This window comes from Mangifera indica, unplaced genomic scaffold (assembly GCF_011075055.1).
Source record: "Mangifera indica cultivar Alphonso unplaced genomic scaffold, CATAS_Mindica_2.1 Un_0116, whole genome shotgun sequence".
Lineage (NCBI taxonomy): Eukaryota > Viridiplantae > Streptophyta > Magnoliopsida > Sapindales > Anacardiaceae > Mangifera > Mangifera indica.
Window position 1 is genome coordinate 50,642 of NW_025401208.1, and position 21,194 is coordinate 71,835.

Consider the following 21,194-nt stretch of genomic DNA (forward strand, 5'->3'; position numbering starts at 1 on the left):
CTAAACGAGATGGATTGAATTATTATTATTTTCTTTTTTGGTCAAAGGGCTTATTCACAACGTAATAATGATGTTATTTCAAATTTTCAATTTTTGGTTTTGAAAAACTCCCTTACTTATTTATAAATTATTAAAATTAATTAAATTTATTATTTTAAAATTTTATTTTATTTTCCCCCTAAAATTAACAATTTTTATCTCAACTCAAGTTAAAAAAAAAAACATTTCTCTTCCAAAGGTTTATTTTTCAATCTGTGATGCCATTATTAACAACCTCTCCTTCACAATGATTCATCTCCCTTCGACGGTCTCTCTCCCCTCATCACTCCCTTTGACTAGTGTTGTTCCAAGCCAAGAAATGAGGAAGAAGCTTGTTTTCGTCTGAGAAGACGAAGAGTTTCATCTTCTTAGCTTGGATCGACACTGATTAGAGGGAGAGAGGCTGTCAAAAATGACACCAAAGATTGAAGAGTAAACTCAAATGGGGAAATGTCGTTCTTTTAAACTTGAGTTAGGGAAAAATTGTTACTTTTTAGGGTTTAGAGAGGAAATAAGATAAAATTTTAGTTTATTTTTAATATTATAAATAAAATGATGATTTTACTTTAAAAACTAACAAATTTAACATCTTATAAGTAGATAAAAGGGTTTTTTTTTTTTTTTAAATTATAAGGTGAAAACTTGAAAAAACAATAATCTTTAAGTGGGAAAAAGTTCTTTGGCCTTCTTTTTTTAATCACATTATCATATATCTAACGGCACTATGACAGCATATTATAATCCCATTAACCAATAATGGTTGATGATATCATAGAAATTAGTAAACCTAACCATTCTTCTTTATTATTTTATCAAGTTAAAATATCATGCATATTTTTTAATAACCTTTTTATTGATCTTGAACCTCAGTCTTATCTATAATGTACAGTGACGATTCCATGAAATTCATGATAAAATTTGTTTAGGGTTGCTGATTGCCGGTTGATTTGGACACAAATTAAAATTTAATCAAGTAAAAGATAGAGTCTCACAATGACAAAACAAAGCACATAAATTCTAGACAAACCCTCCTCAAAAAAATTTCTCACAATTCATTTATTAGAATCCACTGGACTTTTATTGGTGGTAAAAAATTTAGATAAAATGGAACCCAAGACAGAGTAAAAGATGAGTAAGAAGATTATAATTGGGTATTCGATGTGCTCATAGAAGAATCAGTCAAGCTTATTATTTTTCATTTGGCTTAGATTAATAGAGACAGTCCATAAGGGCTCTCCAAAATTATGATATCCATTTCATTGTCATTTTGTATCCGACTTGTACCTAAATTTATTGTATAAAAAGCCAAAATTGGTTTTGGTTTAACAACTCCTGATCCCCATCTTAAACCGTATAATATTTTAGGTAACGTTTAGTTTGAGTAATGTTTTATTATCAAAATTTAAATATTACTTTGAAAATATATTACTTTAAAAATTACTGGATATAAATAATTATTATTTTGGATAAAATTTGATAAGTATAAATAATTATTGTATTTAGTTAGAGGTAATAAAGAATACAGATAAATTTTTTTACTTAAAGGCCCTTGAGTATAATTATTTTAAAATATTTTTTATATTGCTTGTTATATTAATCGAAAATGTAGTTATTTTTATTCTAAAAAATTAATAAATAAAATATAATTATAATAAAATTAATGTTACCTTGGTAATACCTAAGGTGTAGATGATAATTAGATTATCATATTTATTATCTGTCACATTAGCATTAGTAATAAAAGATTATCGTAATTTTATATTATTGACAAACCAAACAAGATAATGCAAGTAATAAAAGATAAATTATTAAAGTAATTTTTATTAATTGAAAACCAAATGGCCCTTCAAAGTAATACCTATTGCACTAACGGATAGACATTATCGTATTAACGTGTCATCACATATTTGAACAAGTTTGAAATGAAAATAAAATAAACAATTAAATTATTAAATCATATAAAGAACAATGTTATGTAGACTCAGTTTTGTATACTTAATTGAATACATAGATAATCTATCATTCTATAATTCTGATTGAATCTCAATTAAATATTCAATATTGGGTACACATAATTTCATTGAATCAAATAATGACGCCTCATAATTAGTACCCGTTAGTCATCATCCATTATTCAATATTTTGCATCTTATTTAATTCACCAATTTATTTTACCATTATTATGCACTTTGGAATGTTGGGACAAATATATAAAATTTTGAATCATGTAACATTTGCATCTTAATTAACACAACTATACCATAAACTAATGGTAAATTTATTTGAAAAAAAAAAAGAAAAACCCCAAAAGGAAACATAGAGACTATTGACAAAACCTATAATTTCTTTCTTTTTTTCACACAAGTTTATTGTATTCTAAATTATAAAGTAAAAAAGATGGGAAGTTTAATAAATAAAGGCAACTCCAAACTTAAAAATTAAAGAAAATTAAAATTTTGAAAAAGAGTGATTAGAATATTGGAATGTGAGGGCGGCATGATGGAATTATTAAGTAGTTGGATTGGGAAGTAAACAAAATTTAGAAAAGTGGGAAATGGAAATCAATCAAGTTGATTATTTATCAGATTTTCTTGCACGTCCTTCATAAACTAATCCCTCAATTTAACCCATCTGTCAACATGATGCCTCATTTTTAAACACCCTCCTTCCTCCCTTCATCATCTTCCTCAATCTCTCCTCCTCCTTCTTCTTCTTCCTCTCTCTTTTTCAGTTTTTAAGATAAAAAACAAACTCAACGTTTTTATCAACACTACTTTTTGTTGATCATGCAGTCGAGGTTCATCTCCAACAATCGCTTTGTCGGTGAACAGGAGGAAGATAATACACCAGAGTGTGGCTCCGAATCTCCTCCTTCTTCTTCGTTCAACGACATGAAGACCCCATCTGCTCTCTCTTCCAAGAAAAGGTTAACTCTCTAACTCTCTCTCTCTCTCTCTCTCTCTATATGTATATATACACACATGTATGTATTCAGCTTAAGGAGTATCAGTAATATCAATAGAATTTGTCGTTTGATTCAGCAGGCGAGCCATGCAAAAGAGAGTTGTATCAGTACCGATCAAGGACGTTGAAGGTTCAAAGCTCAAAGGTGACGGCGCTCCGCCGTCTGATTCCTGGGCATGGAGGAAGTATGGCCAGAAACCCATCAAAGGCTCCCCTTATCCCAGGTCAGTATCTTCAACTTCAAGTTAAAATCTTGTACAATTGACCAAAGTTGTAATTTTTATTTGTTTAAAATTTCAGAGGATACTATAGATGTAGTAGCTCGAAAGGCTGTCCGGCGAGAAAGCAAGTAGAGAGAAGCAGTGTGGATCCCAGCATGCTACTCATCACCTACTCTTGCGACCACAACCACCCTTGGCCGTTACCTTCTAGAAGCCACCACTCCAATTCCAAGCACTCCAAACCGGAGCCTCAGCCCGATCCGGAACCAGAGCGTGAAGCCGAGGACAAGCTCTCGGATCTCGCTGATGATCACGCTCTTATATCCGCCAGCGCCGATGAATTCACGTGGTTTAGCGAGATGGAAACCACCACGTCCACCGTTTTAGAGAGTCCGATTTTTACAGAGAGGACTGTCGGCGATTCGTCCGACGTGGCAATGTTTTTCCCTATGAGAGAAGAGGATGAGTTGCTGTTCGCCGATCTTGGCGAGTTACCGGAGTGTTCCTCGGTGTTTCGTCATAGAAATGTCGGACCGGAGGTCCAGATCTGCTGACACGCGTCCGCTGGTAAATGATTCAAAGGTGTGCGTACCGTACACTACAAGATAGCAGAAAAAAAAATCAAAAAACTATTTTTTTTTCTTGATTTTATAATTTTAAAGTTATTTTTATTTATCAAACACATTTCTCCGCCTTGATTTCAGTGTAGTAAATGAATAAAAATAAAGCCTCCGATTCCAAATTATGTCGTGGTGTTCTTGTACTTTGCAACATAGCCGTCCTTTTTCTTGTCAAATTTCTGAATCGTCTGCATTTCAGAAAGATCCTGGAAAACGGGATGAGTTGGGTTTGGCGGGCGTCCGGACTCGATAATTTTTGTCAGATTCCAGATTACAATTCCAGAAATACCAAGGTGGATGGTGAAGCAGATCACTGTTAACATTTTATCTGCGAGAACTAAAAATCGTTCAAGAGTGTCGAGATATTATTTTGTTGAAATTTCGGTCTTCAAATTTTGAACCAGTTCTCTGTCTATACAAATTTACCATCTCTGTATAAGATTTCCAAAAGGGCGTGATAGATAGGATGTGGCTCATATGATTGGCCAACCTCAAGTCTAATCGATCCAGAACTTTGACTTTTAGTTGATGACTACAGCAGCTCACACCTCAGTTTTCATTTAATGTGAGATTTATTCAATTAAAATCCAAGGGGTGGTTGCAGCAGCAGATATTAAAGTTGAAGTTTTCTTATTATATTCATAGTTAAAAGAGAAGTTTGATTGTCTTCTTCCTTATCCATTATTGTATAGGGATATACTAGAAAGTTCTAAATCAAGATTACTGCCATATAGCTAGCTGCTAGTGGGAAAATTTATGACGCCCCCATGGGTAGTTTGAAAAAGATATGGAACTTAAATGAGCAACTGTCAATTCCCAGTCAGCTTCAGAAATATCCACAATGCTTGGTCAAACAAAACTCTTGAAGTCTGCATATGCCCACTAAAACAGAAAGAGAACTCATCTTGCTCTGGTAAAATTTATGTCATTTTGAGCATATATTACAGAGATTCCAAGTTGATGAGACAAATGGATACCGTTTTCGAAAGAAAGGAAACATGTTCAAAATGACCCGTCAAGGCAAACATGATGCTTATGTCTTCTTATTAAACATTACAAATATGCATACTTAAAATCTATGTATGATGAATGATGTTTGAGTCTGCCGAGAACACTGAACAGTACTTCGATATTCACATATTCTGGTTTGGGCATCAAGTAACAAAGTCAGTAATCTGCAATACTCAATCATGTTCATGACAAAAATAGAATACCCAAAAACTAGCATGTGATAAGTATCAAGATAAACATGATCCTTATAGTATAAACATTAGAACTCAACTGGTTCTTAAAACCCTTGCAGCCAGTCAAACCAAACACCATTCACATTTTAACACACATTGCACGGTTCAGAAGTCGCACTCTGCTTAAGTTCACAAGTGACATAACAAATAACTTACTAAAAAGATCTAAATGACATGAGTGAATCAGAATCTGAGTCTAGATCAACAATTTCTTACTGCAACTTTTTTAATCTCCACTCAATATCTAACCAAAAGCAACTATAATTTGCTTCTCCTACTTAAGCTCTCAGCCAAAAACAACAATCATCGGGAAAAAATTTGTGAATATGAAGGAAAAAATAATCCATGCCTTATCTCTTACTGTTGGCTATTTTTCGAAAATTTTACACAATGAAGTTGTGGAGAGAACAGATGCGGCCAGACAAAGGAGCCAAATCCATTCAAAATAATTCAAAACCCTAGCTTGAGCAGCAGCCACCTTTCTTAACAGCAGAAACATCTTTACTCACATCAATTTTCTCACCTTTAGTGGGTACAACAGATGCAGCATCATCATCACCAGTCTCCATAGCCTTCTTGCTCACAATACGGTAGATTTGAGTCAGCACTTCAGCAAATGCACTGTCCACATTAGTAGCCTCAAGGGCAGAAGTTTCCATAAAGAAGAGAGATTCATTTTCAGCAAAAGATTTTCCATCCTCGGTTGAGACAGCAACAAGATGGCGAAGATCTGATTTGTTACCAATAAGCATGACCACAATGTTGGGATCTGTATGATCTCTCAATTCCCTTAACCACCTTTCTACATTTTCAAAAGTGGAGTGTCGAGTGACATCATACACCAGAAGGGCACCAACAGCACCTCGGTAGTAAGCACTAGTTATAGCACGGTACCTGTGAAGTCAAAGAGATGAGTTCACACGACACAGATTGAAAGTGAAGACATTGACTTCAAAACTCAACAAAGTCAGACCAAGGTAAACATAACAACAAAAACAAAGAACTTCATTTATAAGCAAGAATAAATTTGTAAACCCAAATGGGTATCATTAACCAACCAACCTATATGTCGACCTTATATCAAACCCAATCTTCTCATCATTCATGAATAAAAATACTATTTAGAATACCATTATTAATTTCTTAACCACAGCATTGATAGTGGCTAACTTATTGAGCCCAACTCAATACCAAAATGCAGATATTTTCTCTTTGACATCCAATATAATTCAATACACATAAATCAATGATAGCCAATTGCAACTAATCTGTGATCCCCATTAAATGTCAGCTCTTTCCATCTAGATAACAATTCCTGTCAGTTCACATAGAAACAACTGCACATGATTAGTACCAACACTTGAAATACCAGTCAACTAACCAAAAGCATTTACATTGGTTGGAGACAAGATTATTAGATTACAAAACTCATAATAGTGGAAGTTCCTTCAATTGCCTTTAGCTAACATGCCTTTTGTCTGTAAATTTAAAGCATCAATCAGTTACAAAAACTAATAACATAATATGCATACAAGTGAAACTCCAAAAATAAAAAAGTAATTATTTAAAAAGAAAAATCAAGGTTTACTAATTAGTAGTCCAGCAATTCCAGGAAAATTGAAAAAGTGAAAAGGGACCACAAGTTACAAAGGATGTAGAACCTAATGTCCAGACAAAGAAATTCGTAAAGAATGTCATCTTCTTTTCCTCCAAGTACTCCAAATAATAAATAATGGATTTACATGCCACCAACTCTTCTCATTTCCAAGTAAATTAATTTGCTCTAGAAAATGTTTTAGGAATGGTGATAGAGAAGCTAATAGAAGGGGATGAAGGGAAAAAATGTTCCTGGTGATGGTCTAAAAGGTGGTTGATTGAGGTATAAAATTTAGTGTGCTATGATCAGGATGGTGATGGCATTGATGCAGAATTGTCTTACAGTTGTGGGTGTAGCACCAGTCATATGATACTCAATTGAGAAATAGAAGTTGAATTGGAAGTGAAACAGATCCACAATTTTTAGGGAGGTTATGGTGGTCACTGAAATCAAAACATGGGTTGCAGCAGTGCAGAAAGTCACGATACAATCTATAGATAAGTAGGGGTGGTGTGTTTATAGTGATTGCAATCACAGAATGCTTAATGGGGTTAAAAATGGGACCAGGAATAACTCTCAGCTGAAATTTTGAGAAAGTGAATAATATGTGAGCAGAATTTGAGGGAGAAACTCAAGCCTCCAAGTTCCTAAACCATTTCCAATAAAAATTCTTGAAACAAGCCAAGTAGAGAAGGTAAAGTTTCTGATTTGATTTTAAATGAAAAATAAATGTTCTTTGGACATAACCAGAGTTCTGTGGTAAAAATGGAATTTGCCATCAAGGAAAACAAAGTTCAGTTAATTGAAACTCTTTCATTCACTCTATAATACTAAAATTCTCAATCTGAAACCATTCTTCTCATCCTTAAATTCAATTTACTTTTTCAGCAAAGAGAGGCATTAACGATGACGAATTGAAAACTAAAGGCTAAAACAACAGAAGATTTAAGTCTTCTCTACCAATCCTCCATGTAAAAATGATGGTTCTCTAATAATGATGAATCTCACATTTAATTCTTGCAATCCAGTTTTAATCAAGTCACACCAAGCACTTAACTGAATACATCAAGGGAGCGTTTGGTTTGGGTAATGTTTGATTACTAAAATAAAAAGATTACCTTAAAGATAGATTACTTAAAAGATTACTGGGTATAAATGATTACTATGTTTGATAAAATTTGATAGGTATAAATAATTATTGTGTTTGGTCAAAGGTAATAAAAGATTACTAGTAAATTATTTTACTTAAATGTCCTTGAATATAATTATTTTTAAATATTTTTTATATTATTTGTCATATTAATTAAAAATAAATTTATTTTTATCTCAAAAAATTAATAAATAATAATTTTTCTATAATAAACTCAAGATTACCCCAGTAATCTTTAAATACCTAAGGTGAAGGTGGTAATCAGATTACCACCTATATTACCTGTCACGTCAGCATTGGTAATAGAAGATTACTGTAATCTTTTATTACTGACAAACCAAACAAGGGAATAAAAGATAGATTACCAAGGTAATCTTAAAAACCCTCAACCAAACGCACCCCAAGAGTATTCAGTGTGAATATCCATTCTCTTTCCCATGCCAAAATAATCAACCTTTTGTGGATATGTGCAACAAACATAATGCAAAAATGAAGACAATACAAAAAACTATACATACAGACAGAAACTCCAAACACCAAGAATCTAATTTCACAGAATCAAGCCAAGAGGCCAATTTGACATATCACCATCAACAGAAGGACATGAACTTGAATTGAGCATCAATCATTGGGTATTGTGACATACAACATCAAAGTTATAGATACCTAGTACATAAATCTACTTACATGAACTACTGACCACAAAAATATGCAAGGGTGCAATATATGACTCAAGCTTGTAACGAGTATCACATAAATCAGATTCTGCACTGAGGCACATAGAGTGTAACAAATTCAAAACAGCTTCTGCACAAACATATCCATGTCTAATAAGAACTTAAAAATTACCATGATCACGATAATAATACAGCATACAGCAGAGATCAAGCAACCAATCCAGTCAACCCAAAATATTTGACCCTCATCTGCCCAAAACTCGGAAGATCACAATTTAACTGCAACAAAACCTGGACCTTTCAGATCAACGAAAAGCAAAAGCACCACTATTACCCCAAACTTTACATCTAACTCGAGCGTTTGGATGCCAGCACCACATTACCTCAAATCTTCAAAATTATAATTTTCAATTTCTATCCATATGACTGCTATCTGAACTGGTCAAAAGACCAAACTTTTAAAACAAATAACATGAACTACCCAGATCATAAAAAACTAAACCAACGAAAACCCAAAATATCCAACAATACACATCCTCCCTGTCAAATTGAGATCACGCACCCAGAAAAAATACTAAACTATAATAATTTAGAAGGACAGAGGATACCCATATCAGAAAAAAGCAAAATTAGAGCGAAAAAACATGTAAAAATCTAACCTTTCTTGGCCAGCAGTATCCCAAATCTGAGCCTTGATGACCTTGCCATCAACATTCAAACTACGAGTAGCGAACTCAACACCTATGGTGGACTTAGACTCGAGACTAAACTCGTTCCTAGTGAACCTTGAAAGCAGATTAGACTTGCCAACACCAGAGTCACCAATCAACACTACCTTGAAAAGGTAATCATAGTCATCTTCAGCTCTGAAGCCAGCCATAGATGAACAAGAAGAAGTGCTTGTATAACAACAGTACAATAACAAAGATACAGTTGGTTGCGAGTTGTTAAGTGAGATCCGTCTGCCGAAGAAAAAAGCGTTTTCTGATTTATTTATTTATATATTGATTTATTTTTTGACAGTTCACAAAGACTTGTCTGATGTTAGAGACTTACCGGTCTGGTCTGGTCTGGTCTGGTCTGCTCAGCTGGACTCCAAACCCAATCAATATTAGAGAACGCCTTTTTCGGCTGGCATTGAGAATTTTCTCTGATATCCACATTTTCATTTATTAGAGTATTTACGAGGCCCGAGGATTATTTTTATTTGAAGTTTTGACATATTTCCAAACTTATACTTCAGAGTTTAAAAGATTCCAAGTTTACTCATAAATCAATTATTATTAAAATTATTTATTAATAAAAAAAGTAAAAATTTTATTAATAATTTTAAAAAATATAAAATTTATTATACTGTTTTCTCATAAAATTTAAAAATTAATAATTTTCATTTTACTTAAAGTTTTTTAACTTTAAAAAATCATATTTTTTTTTTAAATTTTAAGTTTTTTTTTTCATTTCTCCAATCACCATCTCTAATGATGACGACTTCTTCTCTTCATTTTAAACAATTGACCAATGCACGAAAACAAATTCGGAGGCATCAACAAAGAAACGATCGTTTTGTCAGAGAAGAGATCTCTAATCGTCGAGGTCTCAAATCTCTTTCTGTACGTCAACCAATAGTTTAGGAAAGAGAGAGAACGTTGTCAATACTAGAGATGGTAGTTAGACAAGTTAAAAAAAATCCTAAATTTAGAAAAGATGAATGTAATTTTTTAAAGTTAGAAAACTTCGAGTAAAGATAAAACTGTTAATTTTAAAACTTATAAAAAAATAATAAATTTTATTCTTATTTTTAATAAAAAAAATTTAATAATAATTATTTAATAAAATAAATTTAAAATTTTTTAAATTTAATAGCATGGGTTTAAAAACTTCTTATTAGTGATTTTAATCGACAATTTAGCTGGGGTGATTATGGACAACGAAGAAGTGTTTTTTTAAACTCTGGCCCAAGCCCACAGCACAAGCAATATTTGAGCCTCCCTTTAAAACCTATGCAAAGTCCGACTCATAGCCCAACATTTCTCCCTGTTCTCTTGGGTTTAAGACTTTCAGTCGTCGCCCTCCCAATCTGATTCAAAATGTTCTGCATTTTCGAGTCTCCATTTGATTTGGCAAACTGAATATAAGAGCCATTCCCCTTTACAAACGTCTAATCTAATTGACATAAAAAAAGATGGTAAAGGTCGGGCCAGTGGGAACTGCTATTGATTGATCGATTCAACTCTTGGATAACTGTACTAGATAATAATATTTTCTTTTCCTTTTTTCTAGTCGTCAATGTGGATGTGGAAGCTAGCTGGTGGTCACAATCTCTGTAACTATACACTATTCCTCTCATTTTTTCTAGTCTCCCTTAGTGACAGTGCTGGTTCATCCAAGAAATTCTGGTAAAGTTAGGTATGGGAACCTTTGTGCAGAAGATATCTGCTTTTTAATTTGCCGTAAACATCATCCTAAGTCATCAAAACTAGAGCAGATCCTTCAAAATTTAGACCAACCTACATCAAATTATCAAGACCAGAAAGTTCTTTCTTGTTATGCCAAGAAATGAAACCATCCAGACCCATTTGGCCATTTTCCTTTCTTCCTTTTGAGTTGGGTACTTGGTGATGTCCCCAGCCTGAACAAGGGCAGGTCCTTCCCTAAAAACAAGTTGCGCATGGTGAGGTAAAAAAAGTCTGGATTTCTGATTTGTGCATGAGGGAAAATGCATCGGAGCAAATGGAGACAAGTTATAACACCTTTGATTCTTCCATGTAAGTACAGAATCCGCCAACGCTGGCCACCATTATCAAGATTTGGTTAAGCTCCACAGTTCCCCACCATGTGGGTCAACTCGATAATAATACTTATATCATCACCAATAATTTTGATGATATTAACAAGCCTGTGGAATCAAATTCCTATTTTTTTGACTATTGATTGATACTTAATACAGTCTTAGATATGAACAGATCGTTCTTCGACAGACGCAAAGCTTTTAATGGTTGATATAATCCAAATCAATCATTGATGATAGATATATTGATAGAATACTATACAGAATGTATAGAGGTTCTGATTCTGGATCTGCCCCACGAGGTTAGATGGAAGATTCTGCCTAAGTCAATGGATCAAAATTGTAGAAAATAAAAATAAAAAAATAAAGGAGAAAACAGAAAATAGAAATAAGAGAGAAATGAAAAATATATGGCAGAAGTCTTTCTTTATCTTTTTGTTTATGGGAATTCAATGAGTGATTATTAATAAATGATAAAAAAAAAAATTATATATGGGATAGTATAAATTTAAATCTCTTATAAGAATATATAAAAATTAAATTTTTGATTTATTTGGTTTAATGATTATGAAGTTGATTACTGAATTCAGAGTTTATATTTCTCAATGTGATCTGTTTGATCCAAAAATAGTGATTTAGTTTGAATGGATTCTTCTTTGAAAAAATTTGCATAGATTACGGGTGAGGTCATATCTTTTGAAAACTTAAGATGAAAATTTGCCCTTTCAACCAAGCTTGCGCGGGATATAGTGCGTTGGCCTAGTGATAGGCATACATATATTTACTATACTTTGAACATGGGTAAAATTTCTTAATATTGGTCTGAAAAGACACGCAGTTTAAAGTAGGAGGAGTGGCTAGCCAAAAACTTTGGGAGGTTCAAATTCAATTCCTCTGAAATCTAAACTTAGCATATCACCTGAAATTCAAAACACCAAGTAAAAGAAGCCAGCCATTAGTTATGCTACCCACGATCTCTCTCTCTCTCTTTCTCCATGATTGCATACAGCCATACACGTCTTTATCGCAATTGATCCACTAATCTCTCACATTTTCTCTCTGTAAATAAAGGCCTTGCCTTCCCAATTCCAGTATATCATTATCTTCTTGTTCCGTCCTGATTTTGAGTCAATGCCAAACTCTGAAATCTCTTCATCTTCTTCACCTTCACAGCCCGACTCTTCTAAGATTCAACTGGTTTCAAAGTCTGTATCTGACCGACTCCTCCAGAAGTTCTTTGACGCTTATGAATTTGACTTCGATTATGAGAAAAGCGGGCTGTGGTCTCCTCCTATTAGAAGAAGCGCATTCGTGAGTTCCCCAGGAAGAATATTCACTGAACAAGAAATGTTTGCAAAGCTTAGAAATGTTATGGATTCTCGTACAAAAAGAAGACATAAAGCTTGTTTCAAAATGGTAATTAATACTATTAACTATTTTCATTTTTCCAAATTGGGATTTATTCAATCTTTTTGTTTGTTAATGCTTTTCTTCTTTGGCTGCAGGGATTTTCTTGCTGCTAATTTAACTGAGAGACAAAGTTGAAGCTGCTGCAGGTTAAAGTACAATACAAATATTACTCTAACTTTTCTTTTCGATTCTTCGCACTGCTGCTGGATAATGTATATATCCATTATCTTTATATATATTGGAAATACATATTTTTATTTTCATTTTTCATCTGCTTTTCTTTTCTAGTTTCTCTGCACTAATCTGTAATTGTATAATTATTTCTTTTGATGGATGAATTATGAATACTGCTTCAGATATGTCAGCTGGAAAAGTGTTCCATTACCAGGATTCAACTGCTAAAACCAATTATGATTTGCAGCTTATAAATTACCATGCTATGAAAATACATAGAAATGAAAATGAATACAGTAGTTTCGGATATATAAAATTTCAAGGTTTTTGGTTCATCTCTGGTCCAGCCATGATTTGATTCAAGTTAGTGCAGTACAAGGTTTTACATACTACAGATTATTTTATGCTTCCTTGAAAATTGAAATCATTACAGAAAATGTCTATCACACCAAACTAATATAAAATAAAGTAATCCAGATGATGATGAATATTCCATGCAAAAAGTAAACCCTAGATGGTTTGAGGGATCTGTAAAGAAGGTTGATTTTATTGGTTTTGATGCAGTGTAAATCATTTTGTTTAGGAATTGATTTTCACTTTATAAAGTTAATTAGGTGTGAGAAATGGATCTGAACATGAGTAATAACTCAACATATTATGTTATTATGTGATTAAATTTATATTATTCTTAATTTAAAATTGTTTAATAGTATCTTTATATTTAATTAGGTATTTAAAATTTAATACGTATAATTTTATGATTTATACGAAAAAGGGTTAATTTCAAGTTAATATTAATGTACAATGGAATAATACAGTAAATGATAATAATTGGAAAGTGCTGTGGTGTCAACCATTATAGCATTGTTTTCATAATGACAAGATAATTAAAATCATCTCCTTTGGACTTTGCATGATCTTCTTTGTTTTTTCAAACTCAATTCCTTCAAATTTCAAATTTTTTGTTTTCTGTTTTAGTTTAATTCAGATTTTTGTTCAAAATTGATCATTCTATTATCAATAAAGCAATTTTATGGTCATATTACAGCATCATCTTATATGGGGAATATACAAGTGGGTCCTACAAGAGTGGAAAGTATGCATGCAAGAAACAGAAGTAGCCAGCAAAATGTAGCAATCAGGTTGGGGAATCCAAGAATTTGGGTAGTGTAGCCACCTCCATGGTCTGTCTTAGCTTAACTCTTTAAAACACCAGCTGGAATACTTGTTGATGCAAAGCAGGCTTTTAAATGATCCAAATTGTACCTTCATCCATCTTCCAGCATCACACACTTGCAGATTCCCTACTCATTTAGGATAACAAGGTGCATGAGTGGGTGGCCGAAATTCAATGCAGTCTTTTACAGCTTATGCAGACAACCTCTACAGTCTTACATTGCTGCTCCCCTTTTCACACTCAACTGTCCATCTTTGTCTCTCTTCAATTCTCTCCCTACGGGAAAATCTAAGAAAACTACATGCATTGTGATGGTTAATATTAATATTCTTCGAATTTTACTGTCATTAATTTTGTTGTAGGGACAATGCCTGTGCTGCGTTGAATCATGATCTGACTTTCTCCCTTGTTCTAAATGTTGGAAACAACAATAATTAATTCTTAAGAATCTTTAAGTAGGAAAAATACTTAACCATTTTCAATTTCCTTTGCCATTTTGCTCTGGTTTCATTGGTAGAGGTTGATGTTGAATTTAAAATAAAGGGTAGTTTAGTTAGATGTGAAAGAAAAGTGCAGAGATGAAGAGTCACGTACGGAAATGGCCATATGGAGATGAGAGAATCATGCAGATGCAGATGAGATATGTCTGGATTCTTGGGACAAGACAGCTGTTTTGTCCAAGAAAAATCTCCTTGTGTTCTTTAACTCATAAAATTGGTTTCATTTTGTTCTTTTATCTGATCCCTGTTCTAACTACCAACCACCAGTCATTTTATTATACATTTGCTACTCCAATTAACAATAAGCTTCTTCATATTTTACATTTTCTGATCTTTTGCACGTAATGAAGCCAAGAAATTAAACGAAATGAAAGAGCAAATATGATGTTTTGGAATTTTGCCATTTCAGCATTGTCATGCTTATGTATACATGAAAATGTACAGAGCATTACCTATCACCATGCCAAACATGATATAACTTGTTTCTACTTAACCAACTTATTTTACAATGTTTACATGAACTAACATTAACCTAGTGATGCTGAATTTCTCTTCTTAACCTATGTTCTCTTTTAAGCAGCTCTGATGGTGTACCGCTGTAAGAAAATATTCCTGCAATCGAATATCCAGACAGAATATTGATTAAAATGAGTCATAATAAGTGCAGAAGCAACAAGACAATTATGCAAAATATATTGCGTTGGCATCCATAACAAGCATAAAATACGACAAATAATTTGAAGAAGAAATGTTTTGCTCAAAAATTATATATGGGAGAATTGTACTAACAAGGTATAGTGTTGAAGGTGGACCTTCCACATGCGAGCATCAGACCGGTACTGGACTTTGTTCCAAACTTTCTTTTCCGGTAATGCCATCTTTCAAGGTTTTGAAATAGACGTTGTAGTCCTTTTCTGGGGGTGGGTTTTCAGGGTCAACTGTAAAGGGTTCACTAAATGGAACGGTACTCTTAACCTGCAACAGAACAGAGGGGCATAAGAAATACAAAGAATAATGTAAGCCAGTAACCATTTCACAGCTATATATCATCATGTACTATTAATAGACAGGGCAGCCAGGCAGGACTTAAGCACTTTATGATGTACGATAAGTTTGTATGACCTCAAACGTTTTATCACATGCAAATGGACTGTCCAAGGCAGCAATACATATACGAGCAATCTCTTCCCTAGATATCTTTCCCTGTAAAAACATAAATTGAACAGAAAAGGTTGTGTTAAAGGGGGATTCAAGAAAAAATTCCAAAGTTTTCAACTTCAAAGAGAAAGTTAGCATCATTTTTAAATTTTGTGATGTGTGAATAATGAGAAATGAAGCAATATCCGGATTAATGTAAAACAATGATGCAATACTCATGGCCCTAGAAAAAGTTAATACCATTATGTCGTCTCCTTGATCAAAAATGAGATCTGCTCCAGCAGGCTCCTCAGTTAATGCACAAGGCCTTACAATGGTATATGGGATTCCACTTTCTCGTATTAAATCCTCCCCCTGTTTGACAACTACACATAGTTATATAATTCAAAGAAGAGGACCAAGATAGCTGGCAATAAAAAGAGATATTTGCTTCAGTTCATAACACAGCAGGCAGGAAGAGCATAGTTAATTCATGTCACAAACTCCAAACTTTCGCGTCTAAACACATACTGGTCATAGCTTTATTTTTTCTGACCTGAACACAAGATACATCTCACCTAGTGTAGTTCAGAGTTCATCGCCTTCCATATTTTCTTTCAAGTATACACTTCCCCTGATCAGATATTTTTAGATTGGCAAATGGGGTGTGTCTGAATTTCAATAACCAGTTTAAGTTTTAAAACTCAGCTTTTAATTTGTAAACAGCGATTTGGAAATGTTGAAGTTCATAAAATTAGTAGGCCTCTTTACAAGTAAAGGCGTAGTAGTTAAACTACACATTTTGAGTAGAATCCAACCTTCAACTTAAATGTGAGAATATAATCCAACTCCTTGTTCAAGCGTACAGCAGGAGGTTGTTTGCTAAGATCCAGTCCAGGCCTTTCAGGCCTGGTAACTCCTGCAGAACTCACATGGACAAACCTACAAGTGATGCACCCATAAGAGAAATTTAACACAACACTTATGCCTGGCTAGTATATAACCATGTTCAATCACATAAAAGATAAGCAACTCTAGATAATAAATATGTACCTTGGAGTGATAGGTTCCTTTATATAAGCACGTATGCTCGATACTGGAAGCTGAAATCCCCCTTCTACAAAAGTGGGATTTAATTTCCCGTCATATTCAAACTTGCTGAACATGAGCTGAAAATTTTAGAATTATGTAAGGGGTATAGTAATAACTGACAAGCCAAATGTAGTGAATATAGCAAACACAAAACATGCCTGCAATGACACCATATTGCTAGGGTCAAAAGGTGGAGCATCTAGTACAGTTCGTGCTCGAAATATGGGCCTCAAAGAAGAGAATGGCAACCGTACCTGGAACAGACAACCGAATAAGAAAGAATGTATTCACCCCTAATTCAATAATCATATAGTGTTACTTACAGATTGCCACTGGCCTTCCACAGTGTCAAATCCCACTGTGTAACCCATGGTATCCCAATCAGGACTAGTGCGAACAATAAGTTTATACCGACGGCCATCACCTTTTATACGTAGCTCCAAACCATCATAAGCAGAAAGATCCTCTGGCTCAGAAAAATTCTGAAACCAAAAAGTTAATTTTTTCCAAAACAGGATAGTGTCATCATTACATGATACAAGCTAATTCTAAAACCAAGCAAGCATGGCCTCATAAAAAACATTAAAACTAACACCTCTGTCCAATTGCTGACAAAAAAACCATTCTTATGCTGTGAGTAAATTCAAGTTCAGAATATTAGTTTGATATTAAAAAATATCAGATGGATGTTTTTCACAAAACTTTAATCTGAATACACCATGATACTCACTTTACAGCTACATAAAATCAGATTACAGTGGTTTAAATTGAGTAAAACCATATTACTTAGTTTCACAGGATGTTGTTATCTATCAGAATCATGAAATTAATCAAATGGTAAAGAATATAAATGAGCCCTCTTATTGATACATTAATCTAAAATAGCACAGGTAAAAAAAAAGGTGATGCATACATAGCAAGGACATGGATAAGGTAAGAGAAAAAAATTCCAGTTTACCCTTGTTCTGATACTTGTAAAGCCACCATTGTTTGCTGTGGAAACAACACCTGAAGTAGACACTCAAAAGTATAAGACAAAGAAAGATTACTATCATATGACCATGGTTCTACTAAACTACACCAAAACACATTGTAGGCAATGAGGTATGACAAGAACAAACCTTTAAAAAGCCCTGTTGGTCCACCATTTTCACCCCCAGTATGGTCAATTTGAAATGTACTTTCACTAACGCCCCCCATCACAACATCATCTAAAGCACCCCAAGGGAGTTCTTTAAAACTATCATCTGCAGCAAGCAACCAAGTAAAAAAAAATCTCAATTGAAATACATGTGAGCACCAAAACGTATAAAAAATAGTGATTTTCATGTTGGATGCACATATTAACCAATTTCACACAATATATCCTTTCAGTACCAATTTGGATAGACTTGTTGAAAATGACTTTCAATTACTACAAAAACCATAGGTAGCTCGTAAATACCCAAGGTGTAGTTAGGATGGAAAAATGACCATATGTAGCTTCATGAACTTTTCTTCCCATTGTGCTATTGTATGCCATATCTTTTGCCCCACCCTAACTAACCACTTTGTTTCTTTAGTGTTCATTTTCACAATGAATTTATTTAGAAATAAAGAAATGGTTGAAGTAATTAAACAGATGCAAGCATGCAAAGAATTTAATCAAAAATTAGCATTGACTAAATAATGTACCTTCAAATCCAAATATTAATTTCCCACTTCGAAGTGCAACACTCCCCTTTACAGCATTAATCAAATTTTTCATCCCCAAATACTCAACCTTTTCAGGCGAATCACCTTTGATCTGTTTTTATCAATCAAATGAAGTATCACAGTAACAAATATGTCATTTCAACTGAGAAATTAAATGGTAAAAGCAGATGAAGTTCTGTATTGAACTCTTAGCAATCAACAGATCTGACTCCAGAGACACAAGATAGCAGTTGGTTCAGACCTCTGGTTCAAAGAACTTGATTCCCTGCACAGCAAAATGTTTGAATATTATGGAACTTGGAAGAGAGGAACTCACAAGTGGAATATGTAGCAGGCTATCTTTCAATCATAAAAGTAAATTAACAGGAAGACCATGTGATTGCCACATTGAAATGCTTGAGGTATTACTTGGCTGTATTTTGCTCTTTCAGGAGTGTCTCCTTCCTTTGGGCCAACGATCACAGAAACAGCATTAATGACTTTTCTCACTCCTTTAAAGTACTCAGGTTTTAATGTGCTAACCCTGGTAATATCTCCAATAACCTGATATTCCATGTAAACAAGAATAGTTGGTCTCAAGGAAAATTGTGAAAAATTGCATCACTTGGTTCAGATACTCAAAGCCATATGAGCAAGCATGAACTAGAAACATTCCAAACCATCAATCACAAAAAAAGGGTGAATATGCATATCAGAATAAAGTTTGGAGATTACACTACAATCAACAGAATTAGAGTGGAACTACAAATAAAAATGCAACTACTATTATATCTGGCAAGGGGAAAGCATCGATATAAAGGGAATTTGAATTTATATTGGTTGCATTCTTACCAAGTCAACATCGGGACCCAACATCCTTCTTGCCTTTTCTTCATTTCTTGCCTGAACAAATTAATCATTTACATAGGCGGCTTTTCCTTAGTAAAATCTTCAAAAGGCAAACAACATAAAAAGATATAAGACCAGCTTACCAGCACTCGTACAGGCAACCCTTTTTTCAGCAAAATACCAACCACTCTTCTGCCTACACCACCAGTAGCTCCAGCTACAAGCACAATTCCTGAATTTTCCATCTTCTTCACTGGTTCTTGGGGCAACGAACTCGATAACTTGTCAATTATGAATTCAACAAACTTTCCAAACAACAAATTCCCATCAGTTAAAACAAACAAATATCAACATGGCAATTATCGAAATTGAAACTTGAACATTCTCGTGATATGTATACCTTAGCTGGAGATGGGGGCCCGTTGAAAAAATACAATGTTTTCAAGAATCTACCAAGGTCCCAAGATTTAGTTGATATAGTTCCTCTATACGTTCTTGAAGGTAGATTAAATGAGCTGTTTTTGTGAAGTAAAGCGTTTGATAAGTTATTAAGTTGAAGAAAGGGATTAGGCAATGGAGAAGAGGACAGCAACTGAGGATGCAAACAATCTTTCGAAAACTTCCTACCAGCAGCTGATGAAGAACCCTGCATTGTCACTTGATTCATTTACAATACAATAAGAAAAAACAATACTACCACCTATAATATAAATAGTGCTTGCATGCATGCTAAAACTTAAGTTTAAACGGAAAAGAAATGAAAACAAAAACAAAAATTGGAAATTTGAGGACAATTTTAAATATATGATAGATAAATGGTGAAGTCAGTGTACCTGGAGATAGAAGATGGGAGGAGATGAAGTTGATGAATAGAGTTTGGTAGAAGAACAACAGTGCATTTTTATCAGTGGCGAAGAAGAAGAAACAAAGCCTTGGTTCAGGGTTTAGTTGCTGATATTTGAAATGGAAGAGTAAATGTAGACCACAAACGTGCCTGCTCTCAACAGTTGCTTTAGAATTTGGGAAATGGTGTTATTCTCTCTAGAATAATTGCGCCAAATATCATGCATTGGCCCGACACTGAGTTGGGTTCCTAATGGGCACTTGAGTTGAGCTTTAAATGGGCAAAAACATGCATAGGCTTTAATTGGTTGGGTGTCATCATGGGCCTGCGATTGCACAAAATGAAAAGCAGCAGTCTGGGCCTCGAGGAAAAAGCTGTTCTGCGTTTGCCGGGAGTCGAACCCGGGTCTATTGCTTGGAAGGCAATTATCCTAACCGTTGGACTACAAACGCTGGTTGAGTGTTGGGAACCCACATTTATATTGTATTGTCTTTAATTTTTCATTTTTTAGCACAATTACTTTCATCAAGTTCAATTTTAAATGTGTGATTTGAATTTTATCCCAAAATAAGGGACAATCTGATAAAAAAAAAATCTAAATCTAATTATATTTAAATTTTAAGTAGGATCTTTCTTTTTTTTTTTTTTCCTCAAAAGGGATAAAGCCCTGGGTATAACCACCATAATGGATAATACTTTTATCAAGTAATTTTTTGAATGTAACACATTAATATAATTTTAAATGACGTATATCGTCAATTTGAATGGATTTTTTTGTTTTTGGGTTTTGAATTTGATGGTTCATAACCTTCCTTTCTTTTGAATAATCTAGGCCAACCATCCCTTACCTCTAGTATAAGATTGATTCTATCAAAAATTTTCATTATGATAATTACAATCAAACCTGCAAATGAAAATTAAAAGAGTTCGATTAGCCAGTAAGGGGTCTAATTTCAGCAGGTTTAGCCAGAAATATACACACAAGGCATGAGGAGATGAAATTATTACTTACTGGAAGATATGTAGAAGTCAATAGC

At 33.8% G+C, this 21,194-nt stretch overlaps 4 protein-coding genes and 1 non-coding gene across 8 annotated transcripts; 2 read left to right on the forward strand and 3 right to left on the reverse strand.

Moving 5' to 3' along the window:
- Positions 1-2,578: 2,578 nt before the first annotated feature.
- On the forward strand, positions 2,579-3,969 carry LOC123207913 (probable WRKY transcription factor 65). 2 transcript variants are annotated; one of them, XM_044625412.1, is made up of 3 exons: positions 2,579-2,965; positions 3,084-3,227; positions 3,304-3,969. In XM_044625412.1, exons 1-3 carry the CDS (start codon positions 2,826-2,828, stop codon positions 3,776-3,778), a joined length of 759 nt encoding a protein of 252 aa, XP_044481347.1. In that variant the 5' UTR covers positions 2,579-2,825; the 3' UTR covers positions 3,779-3,969. The 2 variants fall into 2 exon arrangements, with proteins under 2 accessions (XP_044481347.1, XP_044481346.1); XM_044625411.1 differs by having other exon boundaries at positions 2,592-2,965; positions 3,081-3,227.
- A 1,111-nt stretch (positions 3,970-5,080) lies between these two features.
- LOC123207908 (ras-related protein RABA1d-like) lies at positions 5,081-9,692 on the reverse strand. Its single transcript, XM_044625406.1, has 3 exons — positions 9,569-9,692; positions 9,172-9,474; positions 5,081-5,982 (listed from the first exon to the last, which is right to left on the reverse strand). The coding sequence occupies exons 1-3, from the start codon at positions 9,679-9,681 to the stop codon at positions 5,547-5,549; spliced, it is 852 nt and encodes a 283-aa protein (XP_044481341.1). The 5' UTR covers positions 9,682-9,692; the 3' UTR covers positions 5,081-5,546.
- Positions 9,693-12,158: 2,466 nt separating this feature from the next.
- Positions 12,159-12,973, forward strand: LOC123207917. The gene is made up of 2 exons (XM_044625416.1): positions 12,159-12,716; positions 12,806-12,973. The coding sequence occupies exons 1-2, from the start codon at positions 12,432-12,434 to the stop codon at positions 12,821-12,823; spliced, it is 303 nt and encodes a 100-aa protein (XP_044481351.1). The 5' UTR covers positions 12,159-12,431; the 3' UTR covers positions 12,824-12,973.
- A 1,956-nt stretch (positions 12,974-14,929) lies between these two features.
- On the reverse strand, positions 14,930-20,339 carry LOC123207909 (protein HIGH CHLOROPHYLL FLUORESCENCE PHENOTYPE 173, chloroplastic-like). Of its 3 annotated transcripts, none has more exons than XM_044625409.1 (17): positions 20,147-20,339; positions 19,714-19,970; positions 19,457-19,618; positions 19,317-19,367; positions 18,894-19,028; positions 18,727-18,750; positions 18,465-18,576; positions 17,912-18,037; positions 17,749-17,798; positions 17,114-17,272; positions 16,949-17,044; positions 16,752-16,867; positions 16,517-16,640; positions 15,960-16,073; positions 15,684-15,764; positions 15,351-15,536; positions 14,930-15,173 (listed from the first exon to the last, which is right to left on the reverse strand). In XM_044625409.1, exons 2-16 carry the CDS (start codon positions 19,963-19,965, stop codon positions 15,390-15,392), a joined length of 1,749 nt encoding a protein of 582 aa, XP_044481344.1. In that variant the 5' UTR covers positions 19,966-19,970; positions 20,147-20,339; the 3' UTR covers positions 14,930-15,173; positions 15,351-15,389. The 3 variants fall into 3 exon arrangements, with proteins under 3 accessions (XP_044481344.1, XP_044481343.1, XP_044481342.1); XM_044625408.1 differs by having other exon boundaries at positions 15,374-15,536; positions 19,714-19,959; positions 20,147-20,317; XM_044625407.1 differs by having other exon boundaries at positions 19,714-19,959; positions 20,147-20,316.
- A 198-nt stretch (positions 20,340-20,537) lies between these two features.
- TRNAG-UCC lies at positions 20,538-20,609 on the reverse strand. The gene has a single exon. It is a non-coding gene; the product is annotated as a tRNA-Gly (tRNA).
- Positions 20,610-21,194: the final 585 nt, after the last annotated feature.